At 37.9% G+C, this 14,328-nt stretch overlaps 1 protein-coding gene across 5 annotated transcripts in view; it reads left to right on the top strand.

Moving 5' to 3' along the window:
• The window catches only part of KCNK2 (potassium two pore domain channel subfamily K member 2), a 224,337-nt gene extending 210,456 nt beyond the window's left edge, over window positions 1–13,881 (top strand). For 4 of the 5 annotated variants that reach the window (XM_061383510.1, XM_061383512.1, XM_061383511.1 and 1 more), the window contains exon 7: window positions 10,213–13,881. In XM_061383510.1, coding sequence (XP_061239494.1) covers window positions 10,213–10,530 — 318 coding nt within the window. In that variant the 3' untranslated portion in view covers window positions 10,531–13,881. The remainder of the gene's footprint in view (window positions 1–10,212) is intronic. The other variant, XM_061383509.1, reaches the window with a different exon arrangement.
• Window positions 13,882–14,328: the final 447 nt, after the last annotated feature.

Genomic DNA, 14,328 nt, shown 5'->3' with positions numbered 1-14,328 from the left:
GAAGGCGAAGAGCTGGAGAAGGAAATGGAAACCCACTCCAGTATTTTTGCCTGGAGAAGACTTCCCTGGTGGCTCAGAGGTTAAAGCGTCTGCCCAGAATGCGGGAGACCTGGGTTCGAAACCTGGGTTGGGAAGATGCCCTGGAGAAGCAAATGGCAACCCACTACAGTACTCTTGCCTGGAGAATCCCATGGACTGAGAAGCCTGGTAGGCTACAGTCCACGGGATCGCAAAGAGTCGGACACGACTGAGCGACTTCACTTTTACTTTCACCATGCTCGGAAGAGCCTGGTGGGCTACAATCCAAGGGGTTGCAAAGAATCGGACACAGCTGAATGACTAACACACAAGGAGAAGGGAAGAGCTTCACAGGTGGTGCTAGTGGTAAAGAATCTCCCTGCCAGTGCTAGGAGATGCAAGAGACATGGGTTCGATCCCTATGTTGGGAAGATCCCAAGGAGAAGGAAATGACAACCCACCCCAGTATTGTTGACTAGAAAATTCCTTGGTCAGAGAAGCCTGCTGGACTACAGTCCATGGGGTCACAAAGAGCTGGACCTGGCTGACCATGCATGCAGAAGGAGAAGGGAAAGGAAAGGAAGTTTGATTTAAGGGATCTGTACAAGAAGCATGATGTTCTTCACTGTGAAAGAAGACATTAGCAGCATCATAGGCTTCTTAGAATGCTGAGGAAGCTCTCCAAAGACTAAAAACTTTGAGGAAACATGCTTTGAACCTTTACTTCAAATAAACCTGGCCGTGTTTCCCTCCTGAAGTAACCAAGATTATCCCAGTACAGTCACTAAGAAGCAGACTCTTTTACTGGAGCGTATATTCAAAACATGATTGATTAGTCTGTCATTCATTCATCTCAGTTCAGTTCAGTCGCTCAGTCGTGCCTGACTCTTGGCAACCCCATGGACCCCAGCATGCCAGGCTTCCCTGTCCTTCACCAACTCCTGGAGCTTGCTCAAACTCATGTCCTTCGAGTCGGTGATGCCATCCAACCATCTCGTCTTCTGTCGTCCCCTTCTCCTCCTGCCTCCAATCTTTCCCAGCATCAGGATCTTTTCCAACGAGTCAGTTCTTTGCATCAGGTGGCCAAAGTATTGGAGCTTCAGCTTCAGCATCAGTCCTTCCAATGAGTATTCAGGACTAATTTCCTTTAGGATGGACTGGTTTGATCTCTTTGCAGTCCAAACGACTTGCAAGAGTCTTCTCCAACACCACAGTTTAAAAAACATCAATTCTTTGGTGCTCAGCTTTCTTTATGGTCCAACTCTCACATCCATATATGACTACTGGAAAAACCATAGCTTTTATTAGATGGACCTTTGTTGGCGAAGAAATGTCTTTGCTTTTTAATATGCTGTCTAGGTTTGTCATAGCTTTTCTCCCAAGAGGCAAGCATCTTCTGACTTCATGACTGCAGTCATTATCTGCAGTGATTTTGGAACCCAAGAAAATAAAGTCTGTCACTGTTTCCAGTGTTTCCCCATCTATTTGCCATGAAGTGATGGGGCCGGATGCTATGATCATAGCTTTTTGAATGTTGAGTTTTAAGCCAGCTTTTCCACTCTTCTTTGTCACTTTCAAGAGACTCTTTAGTTCCTCATTGCTTTCTGCTATAGGGTGGTGTCATCTGTTTATCTGAGGTTATTGATATTCATTCTAACAAATGCTTATTGAACTTCCACATGTATACTCCTCCAGGTTCTGAGAATACTGAATAGTACATGGCAGACAAACCCTCTCTATTACCATGAAAGAGCTTCCCTCGCGGCTCAGGCAGCAAAGAAGCTGCAACTCACTCCAGTATTATTGCCTGAAGATTTCCATGGACATGAAGCTAAAAGAGCATTTAAACGTGTAGCTGTAATAAGTTGTGATGAGAGTAATGTCAGGGAAGTACAGAAGTACGGGCTTATGTAGATACAGATATCAAGTGATCTGATGTCTAGAGGATCAGAGAATGGCCCCATAAAGATGTCTAATTTAGGATGAGTAGAAAATATCCCAGAGAAAGACTGGGAATCAGTATTCTGGATAGAGAAAATAGTAAGTAATGAATGAATGAAAGACAAGAAAGAGTGGCATGTTTGAGGAAATTAAAGAAATGTTCAGAAACTTCCCTGGTGGTCCAGTAGGTGAGACTTTGCCTTCCAATCCAGGGAGTATGGGTTCAATCCCTGATCGGGAGGCTAAGATCCTACATGCCCCACTGCTAAAAGCAAAACAAGCAAACAAGAAAATAAGCAGTATTATAACAAATTCAATAAAAATTAAAAAAACAAATGTTCATAATGGCCCCAGGAGTAGACTTTTGAGAGAGTTGAGAGTGAGGATTGAGCTGGAACAGTAGGTAAGCCTTAATACAAATGAGCCACTTCAAGGAATTTGAACTAAGTGAAATGAATGTCGATTGTATGGTTTATGAAGGGGAAATAGTTGATTGATTTGTGTTTATTAAGGGGCACTCTGGCTGTTGTGTGAAGAATACACATAAGGGAGATAGACTTAGGTCAGCAAAACTGGTTAGGAAGCTGCTGAAATAATATAGATGAGACAAAATGATGGACTAGACAATAGTTTTAGCAGTGGGAACAGAGAGAAGTACATGGAATAGTGAGAAAAAGAGGTAAATCAGCAAGACTTTGGGTTGATTTGGTGTTGATTGGCTGAGAGGAAGAATAAAGGATTATCACTGAAATTCCATTTAGGAAACTTGCTGGTTAATGGTGGTATTCACTGTGATAAGAAATTAAGTAAGAACAGGTTTAAGAAGTTAACAGATTTCATTTGGAAATGTGCTGTATTTGAGATGCCTGGGGTCCATCTAAAATGAAGATGTTTCATAAGCAGTCAGTTGTACAGATACAGAATTCAGTAGGGAGACTTGATCTAGAAATACATATTTGAGAGTTGTCAGCAAATAGATTTTAATGGACTTGATTGGAAGGATATGGTTATCCAGAGGAAACGAGAAGAATAGAAGCCTAAGGTACAAAGGTAGTTAAGAGGAGGGTGAAAGAAAATGATCCCTCTAGGTTGATAGAGAATTAACCTGAATGGTTTAAAAAAAAGAAAAGAAAAACATGAAAATGTACTGATTTGGAAATTAAGAGCAAAGACTTATTGGGAGGGACGCAGTCTTCACCAATGCCTTTTTTTGCTACAAAGATCAGGCAAAAGGAGGACAGAGAACGGTGCAGCTGCATTTAGTCACAAGGATGAGAGCATTTCCAGTAGCGTTTAGAAAGCAAGCGACCGTCTGTAGCACTCCATTTTCTTTCTTTTCTTGTAAATCAGATCGCCGGGCCATGAGAATTAAGCGAATGTTAAGAATACGTGGAATACAGAGGAAGGTCTCTTCTTTGAGTCCTGTGCATGAGCTGAAGGCAATCCCCTAGGAGCTATTTCTGCTCATGTTGGAGTCTTCAGCTTTGTTATTATTGTTTGTAGATGTGCTTAGTTTTAGGGAGATGACATACTTCAGCATTTGAATAAGTTCTTGACCAATTTTTCTAAAAACCTGATGCAACAAACATGCTTTAATTCATGAAGATTCATTTTAATTATCCATAAGCATTAACATTTCAATGGAGGAAAAATTTACTTATATAAATGTACTGATCTCTGGACCTTATTTTTTAACGTCTTTGAAATCAAAAGGGCACCTTCAGAGTTGGAATGTACAATTTTATCATCATTTAAAAATATGAATCTGTTCTTAGGATACAATGTGCTATTTTATGAATAATGAATACATTGGTATAGACAGTTCTGTCAGGTCAGGAATGTTTTAGACAAATGGGAATAAGTAACTATGTTGGTGGCCTTAGTTTTGTTTTTGAGGGACTCTCCTTTCTTTTCTTTTTTTTGCTTTGAGTTTGAACTGCTATGTTCCTTGTCTAGTATCATGAAGAATAGTAAGAGCAGAAAAATAAGGGCACAATAGAGGGGAAATAGATATCATTATTGAATTGGTAAGTGCTCCTAGTACATGTTTTATGAAGAAATTTTCATTCTTTTCAATATCTTTAGGAAATTGTGGTGGTAGATCCTCACCATAATACCCTGCTATAGGGTGGATTTCCACATAATGTGACTTTGCCTTACACTCCTCCCAAAGATGTTTATCCTTCAGAATTAACAAGATTTTCCTGGTGAGGCAAAACAATATGCTGGAGTTAGACCTCCAGTTTGAATCCTGGCATATTCATTGTGTGTCTAAAGTTTGTTAACCTCTCTAGCCTCAATTTCTTCTGTGAAATAATAAAAATCTTTCGCACAGAGTTGTAAATATTAAATAAGTTCATATTTTTTAAAAGAACAATGCCCAGCACATAGTAAGCTCTTATCTGTGCATACAAAATTTACTCCATCCCATCACATAGACCTATATTAATAATGAGTCCATTTTATTATGAGTTATACATGTTTATTGAGTGATACAATAAATTCACTATTATATTTTACAGTATTACTTCAGTTGTAATAATGAGGATAAGGCCAACACAAACAATCTCTTGCCTTGACATTCATTTGAGTGATGAAATATATCATTCAGTGTCTCTGACTGGGATGATTGGCCAATTGAATTTTTATGTATGTCTCCAACATTCTCAAAGCACCTCATGCCATGAAGATCTCCATAACTCTGGGTTTGATCCGACTGTAGCACTTCTGGTGAGAGTATCAGAGAACTTGGACCATGCTGCCACTGGGTGCTTAGAACCTGAGAATTATATTCCAGGGGAAAATGTCCCATTGTTTTTCAATTCTATATCATTTATTCTGTATCTGTATACTTTCCTTTAAGCTTTTTAAGTGCCCTTAGCAAACCGCATCATCATCACCCAGTGTTACCATCATAATCACTAATCGTGCAGTTCTTTATGTTGTAAGAACACAGACACCCACACACATACACACACATGCATACACACACATAAATAGATTATTATAACCTTACTTTTTAGATAAGGACTTTGAAACTCAAAAAAGGTTAAATTGCTTGGCTATAGGCACCCAGCTAAGTGACAGAGCTGGAACTGGAGGCTTCTTCTCACCTCTTGCTAACCCCTCCTATCCCTGTTTGATGACATTTCCAGCTGCAGCCCTTATGACCTCTAGAGATGGCATTTCCACCCCTGGGAACTCCAGAAAAATTAGAAAAAAAAAAAACCATGCCCCCAGAAGCGGTATTCTACCAGCCTCTGCCAGAGATTTGAGTGCAGTTAAAGATGAGAAATTAAAAAGTTATGAACTCAGACCAGTCTGAGATTTACTTGTATTTAGGCTTTTACTGATTTGCAGGAATCACTAATTTGTAGAAGCACCTTGCTCTGCAGAAAGCTGTGTGTCATTGGTGCAACCTGAGTGATCATGGTGACTTCAAGAAACCTGCTTCTGGAGAAAAATCAGATCAAGTTAAGGAAGGCGTTCATTTTTTTTAATGACCAATTAAATTTCCAGTCACAATAGAGATGATTAAAAATCTCTAAAAGAGTTTCTATGCAGGATCCATGATCTGGTGCTTTTTTTGCTGTGAAAAGACAGAGGTTACCTCAGTGTGCAAAAAGAGGAAATAGTGGGATGACTGGGAACCTTGAGTCTGAAGACAGTAGGGATTAGATGGAAATTTCAGCATCCTCAAAATCTGAAAATATATGTATCTTTTGGCACAGTTTTTCCACTTCTAGTAATACTTGATCACATTAACCAAGATATGGGTATAAGAATATTCACTGAAGTATTATTTTCTATAGCAAAAGAAGACAAACAAAAAACAAACCCTTATTCATCAACAGGGGCATGCCATCCCGTGGAATGCTAGGAAGCTAGTATAAACTATGAGGTGGTGTGTGTGTGTGTTAGTCACTTGCTGCTGCTGCTGCTAAGTCACTTCAGTCGTGTCTGACTCTGTGCGACCCCATAGACGGCAGCCCACCAGGCTCCGCCATCCCTGGGATTCTCCAGGCAAGAACACTGGAGTGGATTGCCATTTCCTTCTCCAATGCATGAAAGTGAAAAAATAAAGTTAAGTCGCTCAGTCGTGTCTGACTCCTAGCGACTCCATGGACTGCAGCCCACCAGGCCCTTCCGTCCATGGGATTTTCCAGGCAAGAGTACTGGAGTGGGGTGCCATTGTCTTCTCCATGTTAGTCGCTTAGTCGTGTCCAACTCTTTGTGACGCCATGGACTGTAGCCAGAGTGGGTTGCCATGTCCTTCTCCATGACGTAGTATAATGACTACTCATAGGAAAAAAAGACTAAAATTAACTATGTGAAAAAAATCCATTTGCAAAACGGTATGTTTAATATAAGACCATTTTTGCAAAAATATTAATGGTCACCAAAAGGGAGGAGGAATAAAGGTTAGAACAAAGAAGAAAGACCAGTGGTGGTATGCATGCTATACTATGGCTCTAGTTATCATTCAGGTGCGAGATGACAGAGAACATGAATTTGGGGGCCATATACTCGTTCATTTAACAGGTATTTCTTAGAAGTCAGCCACATACCAGGTACTATCCTAGGTGCTGGGATATACGTAGAACTTACATCCTAGTTGTAGGAGATACAAAATTAGCAAATAAAAGTATTAACACCTGCATTTTAGATACACAAAATCTATTATTAACAATAAGAAGATTTTTATTGAAGTATAGTTGATTTACAATGTTGTTTTTGTTTCAGGTATACAGCAAAGTGATTCCATTATACATATACACATATCTATTCTTTTTCAGATTTTTTCCCTTATAAGTTATTATAAAATATTGAGTAGTGTTCTCTGTGCTATACAGTAGGTCCATGTTGGTTATCTATTTTACATATAGTAGTGTGTATCTGTTAATTCCAAACTCCAAATTTATCCCTCCTTCTAAATTGGGAGATTGGGATTGACATATACACACCACTATGTATAATATAGATAACTAATAAGGGCCTACTGTGCAGCTCAGGGAATCTACTCAATACTCTGTAATGACATACAGGAAAGGAATCTAAAAAGCAATAGGTATATGTATGTGTATAACTGATTCGCTTTGCTGTACGGCAGAAATTAACACAACATTGTAAATCACATTCACCAATAAAAACTAATTTCAAAAAGAGAATAGACCTAATTTTAGGTCCATCAGTTTTGACTGCCTCCAGACTGGAGGCATGATTTAGGGGCTGACTCAGATGGCTGTCCTCTAAGAAAGTGATTATTTCTAGTTAACCAGTCGTTTATGGGAGGAAATTGAATACAGTAGTTAATTCTTACACTTTTCACAAACATTTATTTAAACAAATATGTAGACACTTAGCTGTTTTCTTTATAATATTAACCATACTATTAATATAAGCTCATAATAGAAAATAGTATATTAGTATTTTTTCTTTTTACACTTAGAAAATTATGAATTCTCAAATAGAAAAGGTTAATTCCTTTTTAATAAAATCATTGGTAAGATGGAAATAAAAGTCAGATAGAATGTTTAGTTTTTCATCAGTAGCAATTGTTTCATTTTAAACAGCAAATTTCACACTGCTTGAGATTATCTAGTTGTAATGTAAACTAGGAGAATTTAATGATATGTTGGACAATGATAACTGTTTTGTTCAAGACCATATTAATCAGGTTCTCTCTGTAAGCATACGGCAATTTTAAGTCTTTAAAATTAAATCAAAACTGATAGAGAAACAACTGAATCTCTTAACTTATGTTAAAAATATTTATTTCAAAACTTTATGAATAGTGTTTACTTATTAATTCAGTGCAATTCATCAAATTTCTACTGAGTGCTTTTTCTGTTCCAGACACTAGATGTTTTATATACCCCAATAAATATAGTATAGACCCCAGACTCAAAATGCTTAGTCTAATAAAAAAGACAGCTGGGCAAACAGAAAAAGAATATAAACCGTTGGAGGGTTTATTTATATGTGTGTTTGGAGTGATTCAGCATTTCTAACCACTGATCGATACTGCCTAACCAGAGAGTTTCCCCAAAGCAGAGTTAAACTTTCAATAATTGTTTTTGGAGCTAAGTGCAGTCACGCAGAGTCCCTTATGGGAAGAGTAAGAATCTTCAGCTGAATTCCTATAAAATTAGCACTTCTTTTCCTGTAGGTTCCCTCTAAGATGCCTCAGTGATTAAGGAATGCTTGATCTTGCGAATTATGTGTGCCACAAACTTCTCATTTTTCCATTTTTGCTTTTTTCCAAAACCAGATCCGGAAAACAAGCAATTATTCCTTGTTAGGACAATACAAGTAGAAAGTGTATTTTAAAATATTTTTTAAAATAAAAAGTAGATCATGAAATGCGTGCATGTATGTAATTATGGGTGGATGCAGAAGAATTGATCTGCTATGTGCCACCTTCCAAGGATATTTGAACAATTTCCATCTTGTGTAACCCATCCCCCACCCCACAACCCACACACATATCTATGACTTTCAGTGTAAATATTTAGAACCTCACTTAGTTCCATCAGGCTGCTATAACAAAATACCACACACTGGGGATCTTATAAACAACATTTATTTCTCACAGTTCTGGAGATCCAAAATCATAGTGTCAGCATGATAAAGGGCTCTCTTCCTGGTCTGGAGCCAGAGCCTTCTTGCTGTGTCCTCACATGGTGGAAGGCGTGAAGGATTTTTCCAGATTCTCCTTTGTAAGAATGCTGCTCTCATTCATGAGGGCATCACTTCATGACTTAAGTGCTTCCCAAAGGCCCCACCTCCTGATACAATCACCTGTGGAGTTAGGATTTCAATATATGAATTTTTAGGAATTCAAACTATAGCAGAAACTATCAATTATGTTTCCCATATCAAAATTTAAAACGAAAAGTAACAGAGGTAAAACAAAACCAAACAAAGCTGTAGTTAGTCACTTGCCAGGTAAGGAGGTGCCCATATCATTTAAAAAGTGAGTGAAGTGGGCCCCCAAAGCAGAAGTGCTACCAACGATGGATGGGGGACTTGTCCACCTTAGGAGATTATTCTAGGAAGTCTTCTTGATTACTGAATTCTAGTTGATTAAGAAAAGGTTTATCATGGGATTGGTCATTGTTCTATTTTAGGTCACTAAAGTACAGAATCATTTTAAAGAGGTCAGAGAGAACATTATTATGCACATGCTTGAAAGTGAAAGTGTTACTCGCTCGGTTGTGTCTACCTCTTTGCAACCCCATGAACTGTAGCCCGCCATGCTCCTCTGTTCATGGAATCCTCCAGGCTAGAATACTGGAGTGGGTTGCCGTGCCCTCCTCCAGGACATCTTTCCAACCCAGGGATCAAACCCCAGTCTCTTGCATTGCAGGCAGATTCTTTAGGGTCACATGCTTAGGACTTGGCAATATTTTTTTCTTTAACCTTCAAACAAAGGCTACCATCATAACTACATTGCAGTTGAACTACATCAGTCCAACCATCCTGTTAGGAATATGCTATAAAGATGCCTGTTCTACAACTGATGAAATGGTAGCTCAGACAGGTTAAATTAATTAATTCCATAAATATTCATTGAGGAACTATTGCTTGGAAATTCTCCAAATGGGCCTCACAATAAACTTGTCAGTCCTTTTCTATTTGCTTTCCCTGGAAGCAGAGACAAAACATTTTGTTGCTTATTTAGTAAACAGAGGATTCCTAAATGACAAGTATGGGGTTGAATTCAGAGTTCTTGCACACACCATTTCTGGTTTCTAAAATCTGTGTTTACATCCAGAGCAAATAGCATCGCTGCTATGAGAACCAGGTCACCTGGTTTCACATTCCAGGCTCTTTTACTCTGTCTTGCTGCTTCTCCTATGTCTTCCTGACTTCTTCACATTCAAATACTTCTTAAAATTACAAATTAAAAAAAAAAAAAAACAACTCCCAGAATTTTAAAAAGTTAGAGATTGCCTTTTTATAGCATCAGTGACAGGACTCATCTCCAGAAACAAGGACATCTAGTACCTCTCTTATAATTTGGTTAATAGAGTTTAAGCTCACAGATTCATTTTTAGAGTCGTATCTATATAAAATGGAATCTTGCTCTTCACAAATTGTACAGTGACCTCAATTCTCAGATGGCTCCTATTACAAAAAGCTACAACCTCCTTTTCAAAAGTGTCCAAATACAATGATCAGAGGATAAAGCACGCAGAATGTTGACTATTCTGTTGGTATGTCTGTCTTTTCTCTGCATGCGTGTTCCAGGTGGGAGAGTTCAGAGCCCATGCTGCTGAGTGGACGGCCAACGTCACGGCTGAATTCAAGGAAACCAGGAGGCGGCTGAGCGTGGAGATTTATGACAAGTTCCAGCGCGCCACCTCCATTAAGCGGAAGCTCTCTGCAGAACTGGCTGGAAACCACAACCAGGAGCTGACTCCCTGTAGGAGGACCCTGTCTGTGAACCACCTGGCCAGCGAGAGGGATGTCCTGCCTTCCTTACTGAAAACAGAAAGTATCTATTTGAACGGACTGACACCACACTGTGCGGGCGAGGAAATCGCTGTTATTGAGAACATTAAGTAGCCCTCTCTTTGAAGAGCCTCAGGCATAGCAATTAGGTGAGGACTTCTATATGCTCTTTATGACTGTTGCTGGTAGCATTTTTAAAATTGTGCATGAGCTCCAAAGGGGGAAAAAAATAGATACACCCATCATGGTCATCTGCCATCAAGAGAATTGGAATTCTGAGCCAGCACTTTTTTTTTTTTTTTTTTTGATGATGCTTGTTGAACAGTCCACTTTCTTTGACGAGTGGAATAAAACAAGCGATGTCTGATGCCTTTTTTGTGCCCAGACTGTTTTGCTCCCTTTTCCTAACGTGCCATAAGGCCTCAGAATGAATTATAATTGTTTCTGGTAATAATGTAGTTTTGAGGGATCAGTCCTTACTTTTCAGGGTCTACCTAACTGAGCCTAGATATGGACCATTTATGGATGACAACATTTCTTTTTGTAAATGGCAAGAAATTCTTATGCAGCCTTTTACCTAAGAAATTTTCTGTCAGTGCCTTATCTTATGAAGAAACAGAACCTCTCTAGCTAATGTGTGGTTTCTCCTTCCCTGCCCCACCCCTAGGCTCAACTCCACAGCCCTTTTCCCCACAGCTCCCGTTTGAATACCATACCTTGCTGGAAACAAGTGTGTAAAATGACCGAAGTGATGATGCCCGAAGAAGGAATAGATGCCAAATTAGATGGACACTGAAGCAACACTCAGAAACCCTAGCATTATAGGCACTGCAGAGAAATGAGGTGCAAAGATGGCCCCTCTGAGTATTTATTTGACTCGGGTACCAATGGTACATGTATACAGTGTAATTACCAGGCCAGTAAAATTGACTGCTCCCAAACAGTCCCTTCTTCTCCTGGCAGTATTTAAAATTTATCATTTATTACTAACTATGTATGTGTGTGTGTGTGTGTATATATATATACATATATATTATATATATATATACACACATTTTTTAAAGTTGGAAGAAGAAAATCCATATATATATATCCATAAGTGATCTGACAAAAGAAAACTGTTAAAATGGATATTATTGAAGATGAATTTAGACGATTGGTGTGAATTGCCACTCAGACGACATGAAGAGAGCCAAATGATGTGTTATAAGCATTTGCTAATAAACATTATACTGCCAGCATCTATCTGTTTTCTGATGTATGAAAGGCTTATATGGTTTTCTTTCCCTGGGTAAATTGTGCCCAGTGAGGGGAGGGGATGCGTAGGCAGAGTTGGGCACAGCCCTCGCCTTCCGTGGGTGTACCTCTGGAGTTGTGGCTGAGTGTGAGAGCAGAAGCTGAAACTGGATCACTGTGATTTTGCACTTGGAAAAATGCAGATTGCAGGCATAATTCATCTCTGACATTAGAGAAAAAGCTGTTATAGCACAATTTAAATCTTGAGAGTTTTTTTTTTTTTTTTTTAAGATAGAAAAGGCTGTTAATCCTCTTTAGTTTAATTTTCTATCCTGCAACTCTTTGGAGGTTTTCAGGATTCAGAAGAAATTCAGTAAAGGCACCTAGTAGATCGCTCCTCTTTCTTTTATTTTCATACATAGATCTGCTGTACATTGTAAATAAAATTTTTAAAACACAGAAAGAAAATGATTTCCCTAAATATAATTGCAAAACACGACTTTTATTCTTGGGGGTGGGAGTATTTGAATAAGTGGCATTCATATTAGAGTCTTAAAAAATAAACCCAGGATCTTAAAAAAAAAAAAAGAAAATTTAACAGAGGCTTATTTTTCAAAATTTAAGCTAGAAATGTAAATATTCAGCTAACTTGTTGAAGGTACTTTTATAAACTTAAAGAATTCTAACCAAAATTTTGGAAAGTCAGGCTCTTTTAGAAGAAAAGCTACACCCATTTCCTCGATAACTATTCTGAAAGTTCATATGGTGGATTGCACCATGTATAAACTGTGAATTGTATTGACAAATAAAGTTTGTAATTAAAGTCAGCATCTTCTGAGTCTCCTGCTTGCTACTGAGGGTTTAGATCTGATCCTGGCTGTGCAGAACTCCAGGATGTCACAGTTCATGCTGAGTTTTTGTGGCTCCTTTGTTCACAGTATTCAAGAAATATTTTTGATGCAGTATTTCCACCCTTGTTAAACACATGCAAATGTTCTTCTTGGTGGCTGTTAATCAAAAGTAAAAATCCTGAAATTTCACTTTTGAAATATGATATTTTAAAGAGCATATAAATTCAAGATTGTTTCTATTAAATTGTTATGTCAATGTCTTATTTTGTCATTGTTAGACCTTGTCTTGACCTGCCTGAAGTAATTGGAATGCTGAACATGGGCACCTGAACGTTTTTGTAAGAAAGAAAAAAAAAAAAAAAACAGTCAAACATCCTGGCAGTATTGAAGCCTAAAGAAGGTAGTTGCCAACTAATCTTCTAGACCTCATACCCCAAATATTTGGACTATATATCTTGTCAGTAGCTTACATAAATTTAATTTTTCATTCCCAAGCACCTTGATATTCAGTAAATATCCTAAAACTGGTCCCCAACATTATCCTTAGAATTGGGGGAAATCTAAGGAAGTGTGTACATATCATAGCAATTTCGTTTTTCAAGCTTCATTTTGTTTACCTCCTGTGGAGAGAACGTTGATTAAGATTTTGACATAACCTATGAGTTTATTTTTAAAATGGACTAATTTAAGAATGAGTGGTTTTGCCCTGAAAGATATTTGAGAACAAAAAGTACCAAGCCCAGTACTCTCTTATTTGGAATCAGACATGGATTCTAGACAAGGCTTTTTATCTGCCTTACAACTAGTAACTGTAAAATAATTATTTTGGAGTTCTTTTAATTTGTTACATAAATCTCTGTACTCTACTACCATAGTTCATGTCACACAGTCTTTTTTTTCCAATAATATTTCATTCTTGCAATATAGGAAAAAGTGAAACTTCTAAAGCCAAGAGGGAATTGAATAATATGTCATGACCTTCAAAAAAATAACAGGCTATAAGGCTTGGTTTCTTTCTCAGATTGTAAGGAACACATGATTGAAGAACTAAATCCCACCTCACTATATATAAAAAATTCCATAGAATGCTTTGATTCTGAAGGCTAGGAGTTCAAAGAGATCAAGAAAAACTTTACATGGAACACCAGAAAAAAGAAATGTAGACATTCTGAAGATTTGAGATAGCTATTTATGCCTAAGAACTGGAGGCCTAGATCAACTTTTGTTTTCCTTTAAAAAATGTTTGCTGTTCTAGTAAAAATCATAACTTATTTGTGGTTTGCGTTCCTTATCAAAGTGTGAGTATAAATTTGCTTTTGTATAAAGTAAAAGATGTCTCTATTTGAATACTCATAACTGCATTAAAATTAATATATGATTTTTGCTTCAGCATGACTTTACTTAAAAGGGTCTTTTCCAGAGAAACTTACCGGTCTTGCATATGCTCATGTGTTGGTTCCAAGATGGCATGGAGTAACCTGGTTACTTTGGGTTGGAACTTTTGAGAGTAACTTATTATGGTTATCTTAATAAGAGGAAAGCTTCATAACTCCAGGAGCCACATTCATCCCACCCTACCTCAAAGGTTTATACAGCTTTTGTCACACATGGTACTTCCCCACCCAAATCTCAGCTACCCCTTCTTAAAAGACAGGGATTAGTTCCAATGACCAGGACTTTTGACTCTGCTCTTTTGTTTGACTCAACACCATTTATTCACTAGGCCCCACCTCTTATTATATATCGAAGATTCATAAAACGTTTATTTTCCTAAGATTAATCTTACAAAATACGTTCACTGTTTTATGCTTGTCTCAGTTTACAA

This window comes from Bos javanicus, chromosome 16, assembly GCF_032452875.1.
Source record: "Bos javanicus breed banteng chromosome 16, ARS-OSU_banteng_1.0, whole genome shotgun sequence".
NCBI lineage: Eukaryota > Metazoa > Chordata > Mammalia > Artiodactyla > Bovidae > Bos > Bos javanicus.
Note: the sequence above shows the minus strand (reverse complement) of the source record. Positions and strands in the feature narration are given on the sequence as shown.